The following is a 22500-nucleotide window of genomic DNA, read 5'->3' on the forward strand; positions in this document are numbered from 1 at the left end:
GAGAAAGAGTATATAGCAGTTTATATAAACACTAAAACTATTGCATTTCCATGTTCTGAGAACTGTGGGAAAATCAGATATAGTGAATGCAGGGTGCTGGGCTTAGTAACACTTTAAACACATGCATGTTAAATGCACAACTGATCACCCTGGTTTGAATGGGACCTTCCAGAGCACAGCTCACCTTTTTTAGTACATGAGTTTTTTATTCTGGCAATAATATAAATGAGCCATGGCAGTAAAAGGTAAATGGAGATTTGGGAACCCTTTATTGCTGACCTGTTTGTAAAGCAGGAGAGGCATTTCCAAACAAACCCACTGTTTGCTCCATGCTGCCTCTCACATACAGAGCAATGTATCAAGGCATCAGGACTAGCAGTTTCTCACCAATCAGATTCAAAACAGGAAGCAAAAAAAGGATGTTACCAAAGACTAGAAAGCAGACCCACCCACCCCACGTGTGGAGTATTTTGCGAAATGTATTGCATTCAATTATTGTAAAATCTGATTAACCACTTCCGGCCCACCATATGGCAAAATGATGGGCGCAAAGTGGTTGCATTATCCTGACTGGATGTCATATGATGTCCAGCAGGACAAGCCACTAGCGCGTGCCGGCGCAACAATCACTGGTGTGCCAGTCTGACATGCCACATCTCCGAACCCGGAAAAGAGCCTCCGACGTAGGCTCTTTACCATGTGATCAGCTGTGTCCAATTACAGCTGAACACAGTGTAAACCGGAAGAGCTGTTTATCAGTTTTTCCTCCACTCACACTGACAGACGCGAGTAGAGGATAGGCGGTCGGCTCCCATCCTGAGGGGGGGGGGGGGGGTCTGTGCATTGATTATTAGTGCAGACCCATCGAAGATGCCCTCTGGAGACCACCAGGGATGCCAATCAGTGCCCATTAGGATGGTACTCTGTGCCCAGTGATTGTCTGCCAGTGCCTCCCGATCAGTGCAGCCTCATCAGTGCCAAATGTGAAAGCGCTAAAAACTGAAAATTGGACTGGCCAGGAAGGGGGCGAAAGTGCCCAGGATTGAAGTGGTTAAGATACACTATCCACATTTTGTGACAACACTCTCCAAGGCCCTTAGCAAACAATTACAGGAGAGATAATTTCCCAGTCTCATTACCTGGCTGCAATGACAGGAAGCCATGGTGTAAGTTCATCTGAATGGTTGCCAATTATCCAGTCTGCTTCTGGAAACAAATGCTCATCACTTGGGGTGATGGCACACTCCTAGAAAAAAAAAAAAAAAAAAAAAAGCAGGATTTACTTAAAACAGAATTTCTCTACTACCCAGGGCTCTATTACAGAAATTTTCCCCTCACTTACTGTTAAAATGACAACAATTTTAACAAACAGGAAGCGAGGTCACAGACAATGATAAAAAGCCTTTGGGGAGGTTGGGCTTCCCATATTGCATTAAAAAAAAAAAAAAATCAATGATTTTTATAGGACCAATAACAGAGATGAGACCTTGGAAAAAAAGGACTTTTTTTTTTTTTTCAATTTTCTTCATCAACCATTGAGGGACACAATAAAGGGATTTTTAATACAGCTTACCTGTAAAATCCTTTTCTTGGAGTACATCACGGGACACAGAGCGGCATATTCATTACTAGTGGGTTATATGGAGTACCTTCAGGTGATGGACACTGGCAATCTCAAACAGGAAGTGCCCCTCCCTATATAACCCCCTCCCATAGGAGGAGTACCTCAGTTTTGTAGCAAGCAGTATGCCTCCCAAAATGGTCCCCATAAGAGGGGTGGGAGCTCTGTGTCCCCTGATGTACTCCAAGAAAAGGATTTTACAGGTAAGCTGTATTAAAAATCCCTTTTTCTTTCTCGTACATCACGGGACACAGAGCGGCATATTCATTACTAGTGGGATGTCCCAAAGCAATGCTTACAATGAGGGGAGGGAAACATCTTCCCAAGACAAAAGGATTTAATTTAGAGATATACTCAAATCATAATAAATCCAACTTCGTTGAGAAAAATAAATTTAAATTTTAAATTTTACTCAAAAGGGAGCCCCCGGAATCCGAGGGTCTCAAACTGCAGCCTGCAGCACTGTCTGCCCAAAGGCTGTATCAGTATTCCTTCTTACGTCCAACTGGTAGAATTTTGTAAACGTGTGGACAGAAGACCAGGTTGCCGCCTTGCAAACTTGAGCCATAGAGATCTGGTGATGTGCTGCCCAGGAGGCGCCCATGGCCCTAGTAGAATGAGCCTTTAATGATACTGGAGGAGGCAACCCTTTCAAGCCGTAGGCCTGAGTGATTAACTGTTTAATCCACATCGAGATGGTGGATTTTGCAGTTGCCTGCCCCTTCTTGGGCCCATCCGGTAAAATGAACAACACATCTGTTTTCCGGATCTTCTCTGTAGCTTTAAGATAGGCCTTCATGGCCCTGACAATATCCAAGGTATGCAGCAACCCTTCCTTTCTGGAAGTAGGTTTAGGAAAGAAGGATGGTAATACCAAATCCTGGTTTAGATGAAAACTGGATATAACCTTTGGTAGGAAGGAAGGATGAGGGCGGAGAACGACCTTGTCCTTATGTAAAATAAGATATGGTTCCTTACAGGATAAGGCTGCCAGTTCCGATACTCTTCTGGCGGAAACTATGGCGACCAAAAAATACTAACTTCCTTGTCAGTAAAACCAAAGGAATTTCAGCCAACGGCTCAAAAGGTTGTTTCTGTAAACTTGACAGAACAAGATTTAAATCCCACGGACAAAGCGGGGATTTAACTGGAGGATTAATACGTAAGACCCCTTGAATGAAGGTCTTAACCAGCGAGTGGGTGGCCAGCGGCCGCTGAAACCATACTGACAAAGCTGAAATCTGTCCTTTGATTGTGCTTAATGCCAGTCCTCTACCCACTCCTAGCTGGAGAAAACTTAATACTCTATCGATGGTAAACTTACGAGAAAGCCATAACTTGGACTCACACCAGCCTACATAGGCCTTCCAGACCCTGTAATAAATCACCCTAGAGACCGGTTTCCTGGCTCTGATTAGGGTAGAGATTACTTTCTGAGACAGACCTCTACCCCTGAGAATCAGGGATTCAGCTTCCAGGCCGTCAAATTTAGATGCCGTAAGGCAGGGTGGAGGATCGGACCTTGCGATAGCAGTACTGGCCGTAGAGGAAGAGACCAAGGGTCTCCCACTACCATCCTTAGGATTAGTGAATACCATGCCCTTCTGGGCCATGCTGGAGCTACCAGGAAGACTGGTATGTGCTCCACCCTGATCCTGCGCAGCAGGCAGGGTAGTAACTGGAGCGGGGGAAATGCATAAAGAAGTTTGAACTGATGCCAAGGGATCCCTTGTGCGGGACATGAACCTGTCTAGCTTCTTGTTCAGTCTTGATGCCATGATATCCACGTCCGGCACTCCCCATTTCTGGCAGAGTGTCTGAAAGACCTGTGGATGCAGAGACCACTCCCCCGGCAACAGAGTCTGGCGACTTAAGAAGTCCGCCTGTAGATTGTCGACTCCGGGAATGAATATAGCCGATATGCAGGGCACATGGGCTTCTGCCCACAAGAAAATCAAGCTCACTTCTTTCTGAGCGGCTTGACTCTTGGTTCCCCCTTGGTGATTTATATATATGCCACCGCCGTGGCATTGTCCGATTGTATTTTCACCGGGAACCCTTGTAGTTTGGACGTCCAAGCCCTGAGGGCTAGTCGAGCAGCTCTGAGCTCCAAGATATTGATGGGCAACTGCTTCTCTGCCGCTGCCCAAGAGCCCTGGCGAGTGCAACCATCCAAAATTGCTCCCTAGCCCATCAGGCTGGCGTCTGTGGTTACTATCTTCCAGGTCACAGGACTGAAAGTCTTTCCCTTCAGGAGATTCTGAGGGTTTAACCACCAAGCTAGACTTTGCTGCACTCTTGGTGAGAGTGGCCAAGGAATTTCTAAGGCCTGAGGCCTCTTGCTCCAGGCTGACAGGATGGCTGCCTGCAGGATGCGAGTGTGGCTCTGAGCGTACGGAACCGCCTCGAATGTGGCCACCATCTTGCCTAGTAGCCGCATACATAGGCGAACGGTTGGCCTTCTCTTGCTTAGAACCATTTGTATTAGCTCTTTGATGGCCTTTAATAGGGGTAGGAACACCTTTTGTGTATCCAATCTCATGCCGAGATAATCCAGCTGCCTTGTGGGCAGGAATGCTGACTTGTCTCGATTTAGGACCCAGCCGAACCTCTCGAGGTACTGAACCGTGAGGGCCACTGCTCTTTCCAGGCCAGGAGACGAATGGTCTACGACCAAGAGGTCGTCCAGGTAAGCCAGGACCGTGACCCCCTGGATCCTTAGATTGGCTAGGATTGGGGCTAGGACCTTCGTGAATACCCGGGGGGCCGTAGCCAACCCGAAGGGGAACGCCACAAATTGGAAATGACGCTGAGCCACCGAGAAGCATAGAAATACTTGATGTGGCTGAAAAATTGGCACATGAAGGTAAGCATCCTTTATGTCTATGGACGCCATGAAGTCGTCCTTCTGGAGCACGGCGACAGCTGACCGAATAGTTTCCATCCGGAATGAGCGGACCTTTAGATACGCATTTACTCCCTTTAAGTCCAAAATTGGCCTGACATCGCCGTTGGGCTTTGGGATGATAAACAGGTTGGAGTAGAACCCCAATCCCTGTTCCCGGACTGGTACTTCTACTATCACTTTCTGGCATAGCAGATGATTCAATGCCGCCATCAATGCGGCTCCTTTCACAGGGTCGCCTGGTACTCTTCACTCCTGGTAATGAGGAGGAGGGAATTTTAGAAATTCTAGCTTGTAGCCCGTGGTCACGGAAGACCGTACCCAGCAGTCGGGAATGGTGGCCTCCCAAACCTCTGCAAAGAGACGCAGCCTTCCCCCCACCATCGTGGGTGGGGGCGCCCCTTCATAGGGCCGACTTGGGGGCTGGCTTCGCAGGCTTGCGGTACCACTGCTTCTTGCCCCCAGTGGCTTGGCCCTGCGGCTTATTGTTAATGCCTGATCTTGCAGGAGGCCGTCGATACTGTTTGGTATTAGAGGGCCCCTGCCCCGGGGAGGGCTGGCGCCTAAATGCGGGCCCTCGGGCCTTCTTCTTGACTGGCAAGAGAGTGCTTTAGCCGCTTGATATAGTCTGAATATATCTATCCAAGTCTTCTCTGAAGAGACGTCCTCCATGGAAGGGAACCCTACCAGGAGTTTTTTGCCCGGGGGCTCAGCCTCCCAATTCTTCAACCATAAGAGCCTTCTCATATGGATTAGAAATAAGGATAAACGTGACGCCTGCTGGATGGAGCCCTTGATAGCATCCACCGTAAAGCGTATAGCCCTGGGTATATCCAAAATTCCTCTGCCTGCTGGGCAGGGATAAGTTTAAGCATTTGCTTAGTCTTATCTGATAATGCTTGGGCCACTCCAATAGCAGCCACAGCGGGCTGAACTATCGCCCCTGCTGAAGTAAAGGAGGCCTTAAGTAATGTTTCCAAGCGTTTATCAACCGGATCCTTAAACACCTGCAAGTTTTCTACAGGACAAGTTAAAGATCTGTTCACACATGAGATGGCTGCGTCCACAGTAGGGACAGCCCATCTCTTTGAAAACTCTTCCTCTAAGGGTTACCTGTCTGGCTTAGCCCAGTCCTGAAATCAGGTCCTTTAACAAAGGATGTACCGGGAATACCAAATTGGCTTGGGGCGCTTTCAGGGAGCCCAATGAGGATACCGCGGAGGCCAGAGGCTGAGGCACAGGTATCTTAAAAGCCAACCGCACCATATCCGTTAGGGACTGAACCCACAGTCTTTCTGTGTGAGAAGCTGAAAAAGGTTCCTCTATTGTAGAATCCTCAGAACCTAAATGGTCAAGGTGATCCTGACCTCCCTCTGTCTGGTCTCCTTGATCCTCCAATTCGTCAGTCGGAGAGGATATCCTCCTCCAGAGACTCAGACCTGGGAGACGGGGATCTAACCCGCTTCTTCCCTGCCAAAGATGCCGTAATTAGAGCGGCCATCCTCCTTTCCAATCCACCCAAGGTGGAGGCTAACATCTCTTCCGTTACATAGGAAGGAGCTGGTTGAGTAGGGCCAGCCATAGCACCTAGCAACCCTGATGGCTCACCTAGGACAACAACTTCCGGGCATTCCGGAGTAGTAGGGGCCACTAGATTTTGGATATCCTCAGAGCCCGATGGAGAACCTTTTGGGTTTTTTTAACCGTTTTAGCGTTCTTAGCGCTACCTGCACCCTTAGGAGCCATAATATACAAATTCTGAGGCACTCCGCTAGTATACAACTGACTGTAATAGCTGGAGAAAATACACATATAATCAAATAAATGTGAAACAATAGGATAGGGTAATGTTAGAGGGACTCCAAACCTCCCATAACCTATAAAAAGGGAAAATCAATACTGAGCCCCAAGGGCTTCAACCAGAAAAAAATCTTTTTTTTTTTTTTTGTCTGGTATTGACCCCCTAATGCTGGGCTAGGTGAGCACCCTAAGTGTTCAAAGGCGCTGCTTAGTACACAGGCTTGAATGTAAACTTTTAAGCCAGAGGCTCCTTAGTAAGGTGTACTTCCCACAACTGCCACCGGGTGTCACTGTGCCAGAAAGCTCTGTCAAACCTTCCTATGCTGTAGCCAGCATCGCTGCTCCGTGTCCCCTCACAGCCTTTACAGACTGAACAGCCCTCCAGGATTTATCCTCCCTGTGTGCAGGGGGGAGGAGCCGTCCGGCGTCAACCGCCCCCTCCCCGCGGCGTCGCCGCAAGCGCGCGCACAGATAAGTAAAAGCGTGCGCACGCGCGCGCGTCAAACGCCGCTAGGGGAAGCAGGAAGCCATGTGGAGAGGAGACACCAGGACCTTAGACGCTGGAGCAGCAGACACAGGTAAAAGGGAAGCTTTAAACTGTCTCCCTAATGGTATGGTTCCTTCTCTGTGGAACACCCTGCCCAAAAAAAGGCCCTCCTTGTGACAGAAGCAGCAGCAGCCTACTAGCCCAGCCAGGGGAACCATACCTGGGTGTTTTTGAGCCATCCCGTTTGAAAACTTTGTGGTTCTCCTTTGCCCATGCACAGAGGCATAAATAGGCTGCCCAAGAATCCCCTGTAGGAAGCCTACTGACAAACCAAGTTCCGTAGGCCCCCTGCTTACCTTTCCACGCCGCAGGGTATTGCTCTGCAAGAGGCCCAATCTTCACCCTTCACCGTGGGTATGGTCATAGACCTTCAGGGACTGGGGTCTTAAAAGAACACCACAACCTGGACCTATACAGCACCACTGGCAACAGGTATTCTCTAGGTTAGAAACCAGACCTGGAACCCAGGGTCCAGCCCTCCAAGGAGAGGCATTATAGGCAAAACCCCATCCACGAATTGGGGCCCGGGTACCGTCCACTTTGGCTATGAAGCACCTTGGACGGATCCGGTCAGCTGGCCCTGGTCCCAAGGACTACTACAGGCACAGCCTCAACGTGCACCAACACCTAAGACACTGGCGAAAAAACTGAGGTACTCCTCCTATGGGAGGGGGTTATATAGGGAGGGGCACTTCCTGTTTGAGATTGCCAGTGTCCATCACCTGAAGGTACTCCATATAACCCACTAGTAATGAATATGCCGCTCTGTGTCCCGTGATGTACGAGAAAGAAAATTCAGAAACTGTTGGGATGTCCAAAAGTCCAACTGAGGTGTAGGGAACAGCCACTAAGTTGTCCAACAGATATAGAAATCATTTCATAATACTGGAAGGGATTAATGTCAGAGACGAGTCAAGACTAAATGAAGAAAAAAGACTAAGCAACATATAAGAAATGCCAGGAAGAACAATCAGCCTGAAGCTCCAAAAGCAAAAATCAGAATAGGTTTCTATAAGTGTAAGAATCAGAGGTCTCAGGGTGTGGGGAGCTCAGATAAAACGTATATAAACTTACTATGTATGCATGCATGTATGGAGTCTACATACAGTTCAATTATATAATGTAATGCTGTGTAACTGCCTTGCTGCATTATGGAATATGTATTGTATCCCTAGAACCAGAGTTCATATTTTAAATGGTAACTTGTATCTATAATTTATTCCATTAAAGATTTTTATACAATTCTTCTATCTTGATTTACACATCTTGCTGCATTAAAACCCCCTGGGGGAATTTCCCTTTAGTCCCCAACAGCTGAAGAAGATGCCCATTTTAAGGGTAGGCTAAAGGCTATAAAGAATGACTACAGCACCTAAATGCCAGGAAAGAAAACTATTTAACGACCCAGCGGGATGAACAAATTGCCCCTCTTGTGGAAGTGGGTGCGCACCTTCATGGTGAAGGCTTTAACACTTACGGATGAGGATTATTTATTTTAGTGTACCCACTATGAGGATTACTATGAATTTCCCCTCCGAGGAGAAGCAGATCTCATACAATGTTTTTATTAGGTTTGCAAGCCAATATAATATACCATATTTGCCGGTGTATAAGACGACTGGGCGTATAAGACGACCCCCTATTTTTCCAGCTAAAATGTTGGTTTTGGGATATACTCACCTTATAAGACGACCCCCTTCCTACTAGTCATGCCTCGCCTCGCCTCACCTCACTGTGCCATTACATGCCTCACTGTGCCATTACATGCCAGACTGTGCCACCATTACATGCCTCACTGTGCCACCATTACATGCCTCACTGTGCCACCATTACATGCCTCACTGTGCCACTGCATACCTCACTGTGCCATTGCATGTCTCGACAATCCCTTACCTTATCCCTGACATGCAGAATCTGTCTGACCGCGGCCGTCCATTTTTCAAAAGCCGCTCCTCCTCCTCCTCGTGCTGTTGCGTGATAGGCGGAACACTCAGCTTCCCAGGAGACACTGTGTTCAGTGTTCTGCCTATCACGGATGCCCTCTCGTCCGAGACCGAGGACGAGAGGTCATCCGTGATAGGCGGAACACTGAACAGAGGCTCTGCTGGGAAGCTGAGTGTTCCGCCCATCACGGAACAGCACGAGGAGGACGCGCGGCTTTTTGAAAAATGGACGGCCGCGGTCTGCATGTTAGGTTACCAACGTATAAGACGACCCCCGACTTTTAAGAAGAATTTCAGGGGTTAAAAAGTCGTCTTATACGCCAGAAAATACGGTATTTTCCTTCACTGCCTGTCTTTCTATAACTAAAACTTAAAAAGAAGGCGGGGGGGGGGGGGGCACACACATTGCCAGGAGTTGGGATTTAAGCTGAGCATATTTGAATACACAGCTAAGAAAAGAAAACTGCAAAAAATCTACAGTTTTTCTTTAAGCACAATAAATACACACTCAAAAGCTCTTTACCACACAAAACTAGCTAAAGGGACTTTATTGAAATAATAAGAAAACACTTCACCTAGAAAGACCTCTTGTCAAGCAATAAACAATTGAAATGAAAAACATGCAGATTAATATTCAAATGTCTCATTGTGAGCCTCTTGGGCATTGTGTGTGTTGAAGCATACAGCTATCGCCTGTTTAAAATGTCACCAGAGAAACAAAAGCATGGGCTTAGCTCTAGAACAGAATTTTAATTTACCTCTAAAATGGTTTGTGGTCCATACATATCCCATATTTTTCTTCTTCGGACATCAATGCCTCGGCCTGGGTGCTGGTTAATATTTAGATGAAATGCAGAGCATTAGTTTTTGAACTGCGCTAAAGGTCATGTCATACACAGCATGTAAATGAAAAAGGTTTTGTCAAAACAAGAAGACGAAGAAGAACGAGAACGAGAACGAAGAGGAAGAGGAAGAGCGAAGAGGAAGAAGAACAAGAACGAAGAGGAAGAGGAAGAAGAACGAGAACGAAGAGGAAGAGGAAGAGGAAGAACGAGAACGAAGAGGAAGAAGAACGAGAACGAGAAGGAAGAGGAAGAGGAAGAACGAGAACGAGAACGAAGAGGAAGAGGGAGAACGAGAACAAAGAGGAAGAGGAAGAAGAGGAACGAGAACGAGAACGAAGAGGAAGAACGAGAATGAAGAGGAAGAGGAAGACGAAGAAGAACGAGAACGAAGAGGAAGAGGAAGAACGAGAACGAAGAGGAAGGAGGAAGAAGAACGAGAACGAGAAGGAAGAGGAAGAGGAACAAGAACGAGAAGGAAGAGGAAGAGGAAGACGAACGAGAACGAGAACGAAGAGGAAGAGGAAGAGGAAGAGGAAGGAGAACGAGAACGAAGAGGAAGAGGAAGGAGAACGAGAACGAAGAGGAAGAGGAAGAGGAAGGAGAACGAGAACGAGAACGAAGAGGAAGAGGAAGGAGAACGAGAACGAGAACGAAGAGGAAGAGGAAGAGGAAGAAGAACGAGAACGAGAACGAAGAGGAAGAAGAGGAAGACGAAGAAGAACGAGAACGAAGAGGAAGAGGAAGAGGAAGAGGAAGAGGAAGGAGAAGGAGAAGAAGATTGTGCAAAGCTAAATCTGCACATTGCAAGTGAAAGAGAAAAATATGCTTAAAGGTGATCTCAAAAATAAAGTCCATACAAAAAAAAATGAAAAGCAGCTGCTAGCAGAACCGAAAGCTTGTGCAAAGCCTCCCATATTCCTGCTGGCCTGTGAGGCATCCCATGATAATCATGGACCAACAGGGAAGTGTGTGATTTTTTTGGTTGGCGTGGAACGTAGAAGTATTGGGGCTCTACACATTCAGACTGGCCTTGCATTTAGCACAATATCCGCTAGCAGCTTTATCTAAAAAGGCAGCGATAGTTACCTCTCAGATGGTCCATCATCAATGAGGCATCTTACCCGCATCTTCTCCCTGGCTTCTACTGGGTGCTGGTCTTCAGCCATTCTGATTGGACAGTGCGGGACAATGATACTCCTATGCATGTGACATCACACATACATGCACAGCTCAGTGTACATTCACCAGAGTATTGTGAACAGGCAGGTACGTTTATTTTATTCTGTTAGAGACATAGCCTGCCTGCTCAAAATTGTTTTCCTTTAATGCCACCTTAAAGTGGTAGTAAACTCTGTACTACCACTTGTACCTACAGGCAAGCCTATAAGGCTTACCTGTAGGTACTGTGAATATCTCAAACTTGCACAGAGTGCATGCAACTGACGACATCACCGGCGAATGCGCACTGAAGGTTCGGCTTACAGGGCTGGACCTTCAGAGCCTGTGCCGGAAACTGCGGCGTGACGTCATCGCGCTCCCTGACACTCATGTAGCCAGAGGTCGCAAACACGAAAGGAAGACCGGGTAAGAGGTCAGCTGTCTCAGCTGTGAAATCACGGCGCTGGAGGGCTTAGCTTAAAAGGGAAATCTATCATAATGTGCATACTAGCACATTATGACAAAGCCTTGCATAGTTTTCTTTTTGTAATCATCTGCGGTTTACTACCTGAAGCTACGTACGCCAACACAGGAGGGTACTGTGGGTGTACAATAGATAATACAGTGCCATGTCCTAATCATAAAACGATATAGATTGGAAAAAGAAACATGGACTTTGAAGGCAACACTGATTAAAAAAACTAATTTCATTTCCAACAATTCACATATGTATAAAAAAAATTACTGTAGCACCCTACCAGTTGAAACTTGATATCTCCAGTTATAGTCGTAGAAAAACCAATCAGCTTACATGTTTTTTATTTCTTTTTATTAAAGATTAAATCGAACAAGCTGAAGTTAGAAGCCGATGGGCTACCATGCACAGCTGTACCAGATTTTGCACTCTCCAGTTTTAGCAAATCAACCTCTTTCTGTCACTGACCTGGGACTTAATAGGCCAATCAAGTCATTGATCCCGATCTATATACCTTTTTTTTTTTTTTTTAGCCCAGTGACTCAAAGTATTAAAGCCACTGAATCAGCATGAAAGCCAAGCAACATTTTCACAACATGTCATTAATGGTCATTCAACCAAGTGATTTATTTTAGCACTTCTGTGGGAGAGAACATTTTTCAAAAACAAGGTGCAACTTTACTTTACTCGTAACTTTAAAGTTGTATGCATGAGTAAAAAAACAAAAACAAAAAAAAAACAATGCAATACATAGACATGTCCCCAAGTATAGTCTCTTACGATGCTATAAGTACAGAAAAATACCTGTTGACCTGTCATGGCCTGCCAAAGAGCTCCTAACTTCCTGTAGTGCACTGACAACATTGATTCTGCTGTATTAAAATCTCAAGCAGTGTGGTCAGCTCTGTCTGGGGGTTTCATTGCTGGATTCCAGAACACCTTCCCCTCTCATCCCTATAACCTAAAATGTGAGGTCAAGCTCAGATGCTTGTCTGCTTCTTGGGATGCCATCCATAGACATGAGATAAGGCACTGGTTATCTTTTTAATCAGACAGACAAAAAAACAGCAAAGATAGAGGGCCATAGTTTTGAAAAAACAAACAAAAAAACAGCTCTTCTAAAATTTGTACTATATGTGATTTACAAAACTATTTATGAACAAAGAACACAAATTATGTACCTCTAGTTTTTCATTCTATTGTGAATAGCTGAACAGAATGTAATATATATATATTATTTTGTTAAAATAATGTATTAATGTATTATTTTACCCCTTCATTGCTTAAAATATGAACCAAGAGTCCATTTCCACATCCCAAGTCGATGAAAGATTGCTTCTTTTTTGAATTGTTCACAAATCGTTCCTCTTCCCATAAAACCTATAAAAACATTAAACGCAATACTAAGGAGTTATGAAAAGATTCCAACTTATCCTCTTCTCAAACAGTTAAAGAAGAACTTTACTCATAACCTTTTGATAACAATTAATGTTCTTTAATAAAAGAACATTCATTCCAAATTAATAATACTGCTACAAAAATAAGTGTATGCTGTAAATTGCTTCCAGACTTGCGAGTTTCTTCTCGCTGGAAGCCATTTTGTTAAAGCCCAGAGCAGTCCCTTGCTTACTGAGAACTCTAACCGTCTCCTCAGTCTCAAAAACTATATATGTCATATTCTGTAATTAAAATGTGTGCATTTGCAGCCTTGATTGTATTTCTTGGCTCAACTAGAGAGGAAGGCTGCAGAATCTACAGTGCTGACCTTCACAGCTCCCTGCTGGGGGAGAAAAGACAGTGTCATATTGTATATATCCTAAGTTTAACTCTTTTGCATCTTTCTGGCAGCAGAGTTTGCCCTGTCACCTCTCCTGCTTCTCTTTTCTATCTCCTTAAAGGGGTTGTAACGGTACAATTTTTTTTTCCTAAATAGCTTCCTTTACCCTAGTGCAGTCCTCCTTCACTTACCTCATCCTTCCATTTTGCTTTTAAATGTCCTTATTTCTTCTGAGAAATCCTCACTTCCTGTTCTTCTTTCTGTAACTACACACAGTGTGGAGAAAGCCTCTTGAGGGGGCGAGCAGGAGAGTCAGGACGCTATCTACTTTGCAGATAAAGAAGCTGTGTGTTAGTGGGCGTCCTGACACTCCTGCTCGCCCCCTCAAGAGGCTTTCTCCACACCAGGGAGAAAGTGTCGCATTACTGTGTGTAGTTACAGACAAAAGAACAGGAAGTGAGGATTTCTCAGAAGAAATAAGGACATTTAAAAGCAAAATCGGAGGATGAGGTAAGTAAATGAGGACTGCACCAAGGTAAAGGAAGCTATTTAGGGATTTTTTTTTTTTTACCTTTACAACCCCTTTAAAGTTTTGGAATGGCCCAGCCAGAGCCCAGACCTAAATCCCATTGAAAATCTGTGGGGTGATCAGAAGAGGGCTGTGCACAGGAGATGCCCTCACAATCTGACAGATTTGGAATGTTTTTGCAAAGAAGGGTGGACAAATATTGTCAAGTCAAGATGTGCCATGCTGACTCATACCCAAAAGAGTGCTGTAATAAAATCAAAAGGTGCTTCAACAAAGTATTAGTTTAAGGGTGTGCATACTTATGCAACCATATTTTATTTTTAAATCCCTCCACCTAAAATATTTTAGTTTGTTGTTAAACCGACTTGTACACTTTATAGGTCACCATTAAAAGTGCAAAAAGTTCTGAAATTATTTCTGTGTCTCATTTTTTTACATCACAAAAACCGGACATTTTAAACAGGGGTGTATAGACTTTTTATATCCACTGTAGGTGTTCCGTGCATTCCTGTTGGGATGCAGAATCTGCACAGACAATTCCATAATGAACTTTATGTGGGTGCGGGTGAGTTGTCCCTGAATGAAGACAGTGTGAGTTTGGGGATACGCACTTGCACACACCCGTACCTATATGGATGTCATATTGGGAGCGGCCAAGTGTCCATGCAGTGGCTACATCCCATAGACATCAATGGAACTGCCTGCATGGGCACACTCTATAGTACACAGAGTATGAAAGAGGTCTAAAGCCTCCTACACACATTCAGACTTCCATCCAACTTTTCCGTGGATTTTGCTCTAAATGGGCATTGGCCGTCAACTTGTTCTGCATACACACGGCACAACATTTTTACGCCAACTTTTACCAAATCACGTGTTTTTTCAGCTCTTTACCGTCACCCTGTGGGCAACTTCTGCTATTGTTGTCTGATCTTTAGCATTGGTTCTGAGCATGCGTGTTTGTACTTTAGACTTGTGTACACACGAACAGATTAGCCTCAATCGGACATTTGTTGCCGGAATGTTTGTCTGTTTGCACAGCGAACATTTGTCCGATGAAAAACCCCAAAATTTTGTCCGATGGAGCGTACAAACGGTCTGATTGTCCGATCAAACAGGTCCATCGGACATTTGTTGTCAAAAAGTCAGATCGTGTGTATGGGTCTTTAGCATGGTCAACTGTAACAAGAAATGCTTTACCTTTCAGGATCTCCGAGTAAGAAACAAAAATTTGTAAGAAAACTGTATTTCGTGGTATGATGTCACACATGCTAAAAAATAGAATTAGGTTTTACATACACTTTGGGGTCAATTCACTAACGTTTACTGCATGCGATAGCCCAATTACACGAACCATTTGCATAAAGTATTGCATGCGGTATATTAACACAAACATTGGGGTAGATTCAGGTAGGGGCGCGCACTGCTACGGAGGTGCAGCGTACCGTTTTTACGCTACGCCTCCGTAAATTACTTGAGCTACGCTTCATTCACGAAGCATTTGCTCCGTAATTTGCGGGGGCGTTTCGTAAAAGTGGCCGGCGTAAGCGCGCGTAATTTAAATGATCCCGTAGGGGGCGTGGGTCATTTAAATTAGGCGCGTTCCCGCGCCAAACGTACTGCGCATGCTCCGTCGGGAAAATTTCCAGACGTGCATTGTGGTAAATGACGTCGCAAGGACGTCATTTGCTTCGACGTGAACGTAAATGGCGTCCAGGGTCATTCACGATTCACTTACGCAAACAACGTAAATTTCGAAAATCGCGACGCGGGAACGACGTGTATACTTACCATTGGCTGCGCCTCCTAATAGCAGGAGCAGCCTTACGCAGAAAGCGACGAACGCAAACGACATAAAACTCGAACGCCGGGCGCGCGTACGTTTGTGAATCGGCGTGAGTATGCAATTTGCATACTCTACGCTGACCACTACGGGAACGCCACCTAGCGGCCAGCGTAAGAATGCAGCCTAAGATACGACGGCATAAGAGCCTTATGGCAGTCATATCTTAGGCTACAGTCGGCGTATCGAGCTTTCTGAATACAGAAAGTCGATAAGCCGGCGCTACTTAGCAATTACGCTGTGTATCTATGGATACGCAGGCGTAATTGCTTGCTAAATCCACCCCATTGTTGACAATTAAAAATTTTGAAAAAAAAAAAAAAGTGTTGCATGCTGGGTCAGTGATGTCACAAAGAGGCCCTGCCCTGCCCCTTCTCTATATAATAATTGTCACACGCCGGAATAGGCCGCTTATCGGGAGCAGATTATTTTTTTCGTTTTTCGGGTTGGCGGTGCAGCGGGTGTCGTGATCGATAATGGATTTACATTGGGGAAATGTTTTGTTTTTTATTAAAGGAATTGTCAAAAATTGCCTCCTGTCTTTATTTACCTTAACTTTACTTTTAGTGAATGGGTGGGGTACCCCATACTCGTTCACATGAGAGGGGGGGGGGTGCTGGGATCTGGGGGCCTTTTTGGTAAAAGGGGCTTCCAGATTCCAATAAGCCCCTTGTCAGCAGACCCCCCACAACCACCGGCCTCGGTTGCAGGGATGAGGCTCATGTCCCCATTAACATGGGGGACAAGGTGCTTTGGGGTGGGGGGCAGAGTACCCTACCGCCAATGAGTTGGGGGGGGCCCCCCACACTGTTTTTTTCTCATAACGGTCGCCATGTTTTATTTTTTCTCATTCAGCTGTCAGCTGGGGAACGCCCGCTGACATCTGATGCAACTTCCGTTGTTAAAGTGGTAGTTCACCCTATCTAACAACTTAGCCTTAAAAACAAGTGCACAGTTAGCCTAAAAACTGTTCATCAGCATAACATTTTTAAAACGATTATTTACCTTGCTTTAGGCACTGTGAAGAGGCACTTCCTGGTCTGTCTGAGCGGGGATGGGTGTGTCGAATTCTTCTTGCATAGCCCCTATGCCTCTTGGGAATGCAGCGTCACTTTTTAGGGAGATAAATCTCTACACAGCATAGTAACTGTGCAGTGTTGACGGCACGCCCGCCGTCAACACTGCGCATGCGCGGGATAGAGCGGTGAATGCTGGGAGTACAGCATTCGCCGCATCCCGGAAGACACAGACTTCAGACTGCCAGGGCTTCAGACTGCCCTGAGCTAAGATGGAAACGTCCATCTATCTATTTTACAAAGTTCACTTTCTAATGATTCTAGAGTGACGGCGCGTAGAGTAATGGGACGGGTGAGTACATTATTGTACAGTTAATCAGCGGGAGAAAGGATTTTTTGTAAAAAAATGAATTTCGGGGGAACCACCCCTTTAAGGACTCGCGGCCGGCTTCCCAACTCGCTCTTTAGTGACCAGCTTGAAGCGTCAAATTGCTGCATTAAATAATGCGGTAATTACTGCTTAATCGAACATATACTGCATTCTTAATGGATTGAACACTTGCACAATTGTTACCGCATGCGATATTTTACCACATTTTATTAGCCGTTATACTGTAACTCTTAGTAAATTGACTCCTTTGTGTTCCTTTACATGCTGGGCTTGAATTTTTCTTGGCAGTGACAGGTTCACTTTAATAAATCCAAGACATACAGACGTGTGGATAGAAGAGACTCATACAACAGTACTCCAGGAACAGCCCAGAAGTGTGTAATGACATTTGAGTCACCTTCTCCCACAGAAGACCTTCAAAGTCACAGCCAACCCAGACCACTAAATGGACATTTGAGGAATTGATTCAGGTCAGAATACAAAACACAAGCACTTCAGCCTCAAGCTGGCAAATTGCTCCCGCAAGCATCAGACTTACTAATAAGTAGGTTGATATGGCGACATCCTCATACACAAACTTTTCAGGGTCTGTCACTTCAGGCCAGACCTGGGGGGAGAAGAAGAAGAAGAATAGAGATGACTTTTAAAGCAGTTATTGATATCTCAGAAAAGAGTCATGCAGATGGGAAAAGGTTGTACAAAGGAAAACACTGCTTAAATAAAACATGTACCCCGATAATAGGACAAGTGACGCCCTACCTCCTATAATCCTGAAATAACTGACATGAAAGTATAGTGGTAGGCAACAAAGTCTAGTAGTCCCAGGAAACCTATGATAGGAGAAGCCAACATGTTTCTTCTTGTAACTGTCTTTTATTAAAGTGTTTGTTATGCCAACATTTCATATTCCTGATATGTACGATGTACAGTAATAGCTCCGATTGCGAGTAACGCGGTTAACGAGCGTTTCGCAATACGAGCTATTATTTTTTTTTTAAATCCTGACTCGGTTTGCAAGTGTTGTCTCACAAAACAAGCAGAATTCAAGCTTCTGTGGTGTGCAGTACCGGATTTGGCCAGAGGTGCAGGGGGCGCCGGTGGCACTCAAAACTGTTCAGATGCACTCGGGAACGGAGCCTTTTCAACGTTTTCTGAGCCTTTTCAAAGGGTTCCGAGTGAATCTGACCGGTCTCTGAGTATTTCCGAGTCTCTTCAGCGGTACTGCATACAATAGAAGTCAATGTGGAACAAATGATCTTTGTTTCTATTGACTTCTATGGGGAAACTCGCTTTGATATGCGAGTGCTTTGGATTACAAGCATTCTCCTGGAACGGATTGTGCTAGTAATCCAAGGTTCTTGTATATTTTTTTTTTTTTTTAAAGTGTATTTTGTGCGTGTACACGAGAGAGAGGAGCCGGACTGAAGGAGTTGGGAGTAGGCAGGCCTCCCCCAGAGGCAATCTGCCACCTTTCTCCATGCCCCGGGTGGCAATGGCGGGTGTGTGAGGGGGTCAATTCACATGTAGCCGAGACCGGGATCCGAACCCCTGTCTGCAGAGGTGAATGGCTTGTCAGCGCAGTGCCAATCGCGTTGAGCCACCACAGCTCCCTCCCACTGTACTTGTATGAGAAAGTATCCTGTTCTCTTTGCATTGCTTCCTTTATGTGAATTTCCTGGTGATCCTGCCAGCTCTTCTGCTTTCCTATTAAAAACTGACCACACCAAGCAGGAGAACACACCACGGCCATTTCTATTGCCATGCTGGGAACTCCATATGCTCTCCTCCAATCATCAGACCTGTCCCGACACAACCCTCCTACACAGCTATTCATTGAGAAGCTCAGTGTACTGCCTTTCCCCCCCCAGCTCTTATGCAACTGAGAACAGAGGGAATGTGATCACTTATAATTATATACACACATATTATATATATATATATATATATATATATATATATATATATATATATATATATATATATATATATACATACACATACATATATATATATATACACCGTATGTATCGGCGTATACCACGCACATTTTTTCCCCTGAAAATCAGGGCAGAATCGTGGGTGCGCGGTATACGCTGATACCCGCTTTCCCGCGCCGAGTTTGAATACTGCGCCGACATATACCGAGCGCAGTACACTCGTGTATTGTCGGGCAGTCTCGGCTCCTCCCGCGCTGACGTCCTGGACGTCAGCGCGGGTAGCCGAGCATTGCAGACAATACACGAGTGTACTGCGCTCGGTATATGTCGGCGCAGTATTCAAACTCGGCGCGGGTAACGAGCGGGGAGGACGCGAGGACGCCGCAGAAGGACGCCGGACCAAACGAAGAGGACACCCGAAGCCGCAGAAGGACGCCGGACCCGACGAAGAGGACACCCGAAGCCGCAGAAGGACGCCGGACCCGACGAAGAGGACACCCGAAGCCGCAGATGGACGCCGGACCCGACATGGCCGCCGCGCAAGACACCAAAACTGTAAGTACAAAACAGTACAAAACAGGAGCGCGATAAATACGATTATATATATATATATATATATATATATATATATATATATATATATATATATATATAGTGTTTTTTTTTATATATCTATAGACAACATTATTTGCCTTTCATTTCTATGTATACCGCTTGCCGACCGTATACAGTACATATACGTTGGCAAGGCAGCTCTCTTGTGCAAAATCACGCACCTGTATATGGAGTTTTTGGATGCTTTGGGGGAACACTGAAAAATCTAAAGAATGTCAATAGCCTGGCCACAGGTTCACTTGAGCAAAGAAGCCTGAAGAATGCTATTTGCAAGCATTTTTGAAAGCTTGCCATACATACTGCACTTGTACAACCTGAAGTGTACAAGATGTAGTGAAATAGATAACTGCTTTTAAAGGGGAGGCCTGGGGGGTATAAATAGGCACTTGATCTGCGTTTTTACTGCTCCTGACTGTTTATCCACAAGCCAGCATGGTAGCGCTAAAATGAGCACACACTGCCGTGGCCACTGACCAATCTAAATTTGGCTAGTTCACAAAGAACCAGCTGAATTAATTTCATCCAGTCTATGGAAAACCAGCAGCAGATCAGCATCCAATCAGTGCTTGAAGCCAATGGCTGCAAACTCTGACCATTGTGTTCTGGCAGGGGCAGACAATAGAACAGCGGGGAGAGCACTGTACCAACTATGGAATGTTAGTACAGCAACCTCAGGTTTTTTTTTATTTTCCTTTTTCAGCTCGCTCAGCTGAACAAAAACAAAAACGAAAAACATATGTACAAGGCATTAGTCAGTGGAAGGGACCAGAGATGGAAACATGAAAGGCGGCACAATGAGCGGGCATTACCTTGTTGGTGGTTATATACTGTGCAACACTCACCCTGCAAGCCCAGGGGAAAAAAAAAAATTCAGTTATAAAGCAACTGTAGAAATATGCAGCTGTACTTGGAGTGAAATTTAACCAAGATGCTTCACCCATCTCATGATTTGTGCAGCTGGAAAATAATACGTGGCTTACAATGACAGACCGCGTGCCTGGGAAACAATTCATTCTTATGATTTCATTTTCATCTCTCTGCTGAAAAATGAACAGTTTGGGAAGGAAATGGATGAATGCCAACTACCTTCACCATATCTTTGTATTTCTCCTTCAGGCTCTGATACAGCTTGCTATATTTATCCACAGCAATGAGAGACAGGGTGCTCTTAAAGTCGCTTCTCCTGTCCTCTGTGGACCACTTTGCCAGCTTTGGCAGCAGCTCATTTTTCATCCAGGAGATTTTAGGGTACACAACGCCATCAGAGTCCCAGCCTTCCGAATAGAGAGTAATGAGGGAGAGTGACCTGAAAAAAACAAAAAAAAAGCGGGACATTTAAAAAAGGACTTTAAAACCGGAATAGGGGGGGAAAAAACAGATATTTTAAATTACCAACCTATCTGCCCAATATATGTATTAAAGTACATCTAAACCCCGACATTAGTTTACCCTGTCCTAATAGAGTCTGTGTGATATATATATATATATGTATACACACACACACACACACTCACACACACACACACATATGCAGGGCTTTTTTTCAGGGGGAACTCAGTTCCACCACCTCTGGCTCAGACCCTTTGGTGCCTGCTCACCACAATCACTTGTAAACACAGAAGTCTGGTTTCTGTGTTTACAAGTGACAGCTCTGCGCTCTGTATGTAACCCCCCCTGAACTCTGCATTCTGTATGTAATGCAATCCTGGTATTTAATGCCCCTTTAAGACCCTTCTACTGTTTGTGAAATATGAATGGGGTCGTGGTTGAGTTCCTGCACCTATTTTCTGAGAAAAAAAGCTCTGTATATATATATATATATATATATATATATATATATATATATATATATACACACACACACACACACACACACACACATATACACACACACACACACACACGTGGAAGGAAAATGATAAATGGTTTTCAACATTTTTTTACAAATAAATATGTGAAAATATATATTCAGCCCCCTTTACTCCGATACCCCCAACTAAAATCTAGTGGAACCAATTGCCTTCAGAAGTCACCCTATTGGTAAATAGAGTCTACCTGTGTGTAATTTAATCTCTATATAAATTCAGCTGTTCTGTAAAACCCTTAGAGGTTTGTTAGAGAACCTTCATGAGCAAACAGCATCACGAATGCCAAGGGTTTTTGCATCTTCTTGCGTTGGAAGCTCTGATCACTGTCCTTGTCACTAGGCAGAGTGGGGAGATGCTTGTTTACATCAGCATCTCCCCGTTCTTCCTCACGTGAGACGATCGCGGGTATCCCCGCGGCGATCGAGTCCGCGGAACCCCGCAGTCGGGCTCAAGGAGCTTGCGCATCCACAATGACACTTCCTTAAAGGGGATGTACAGGTACGTCCTTTTGCCCAGGGGTGCCATTCTGTCGACGTATAAGTGCGTGCGGCGGTCGACAAGTGGTTAAGGTGGGGTTAGGGTGTAGTGCTGTCCAATCCATCATCAGGTACCCACCCTATATCCCTTTGCCTTCAGCCTGCGAGTACCACTGGCTTGCTCAAATGGTTGTTGGCTAGTGGTAATGGGGTGGGGGGTGCCCCCTTTCAACTTCAGAAAGACTAAAATGGAGAAGCACAGTATGTATGCAGGAGACATGCGTCACAAGAACTGAGGCATGGGAGATAATTTAGGGCTTTGTACTATCTCTAGGTCTTGTGTTTCCTTCAGGTTCTTGGAGCGCTCTCTCTCCCACTCTCTCTCTCTCTCTCTCAAGTAAACGGTCCTGGAAGATGATGTTTAAAAATTCAGTGTATCTGAGCAGACTTCATGGATATCAGACTACGGAAGATATGAAGTGTGTTTGAGTTGTTGTCTAGGAATTTCTAGAAAGCTATAGTCAAGAGGAGGCAATAAAGATCATGCAACAGCCTCAATGCATAGTAAAGCTGCATAGTAAAGCTGCATGATTAATTGTTAAGAATCGACATCTCGATTATTTCTATACTCACAATCCTAACAAAGCATTTTCCTGATTCTATGCAGAGTTCTCTGCTCAAGGCGACAGATATATATATACCGTATTTATCGGCGTATAACGCGCACCGGCGTATAACGCGCACCCTAATTTTA

General features: G+C 45.1%; 1 protein-coding gene across 1 annotated transcript in view; it reads right to left on the reverse strand.

Annotated features, from left to right (window-relative positions):
- TRMT44 (tRNA methyltransferase 44 homolog) overlaps positions 1-22500 on the reverse strand; it is an 82850-nt gene that overhangs the window by 34904 nt on the left and 25446 nt on the right. Inside the window, exons 3-7 of the mRNA XM_040335365.1 lie at positions 20489-20708; positions 17389-17457; positions 12567-12674; positions 9575-9646; positions 1140-1246 (exon numbers count right to left, since the gene is read on the reverse strand). Coding sequence (XP_040191299.1) covers positions 1140-1246; positions 9575-9646; positions 12567-12674; positions 17389-17457; positions 20489-20708 — 576 coding nt within the window. The remainder of the gene's footprint in view (positions 1-1139; positions 1247-9574; positions 9647-12566; positions 12675-17388; positions 17458-20488; positions 20709-22500) is intronic.

This window comes from Rana temporaria, chromosome 1 (assembly GCF_905171775.1).
Source record: "Rana temporaria chromosome 1, aRanTem1.1, whole genome shotgun sequence".
Lineage (NCBI taxonomy): Eukaryota > Metazoa > Chordata > Amphibia > Anura > Ranidae > Rana > Rana temporaria.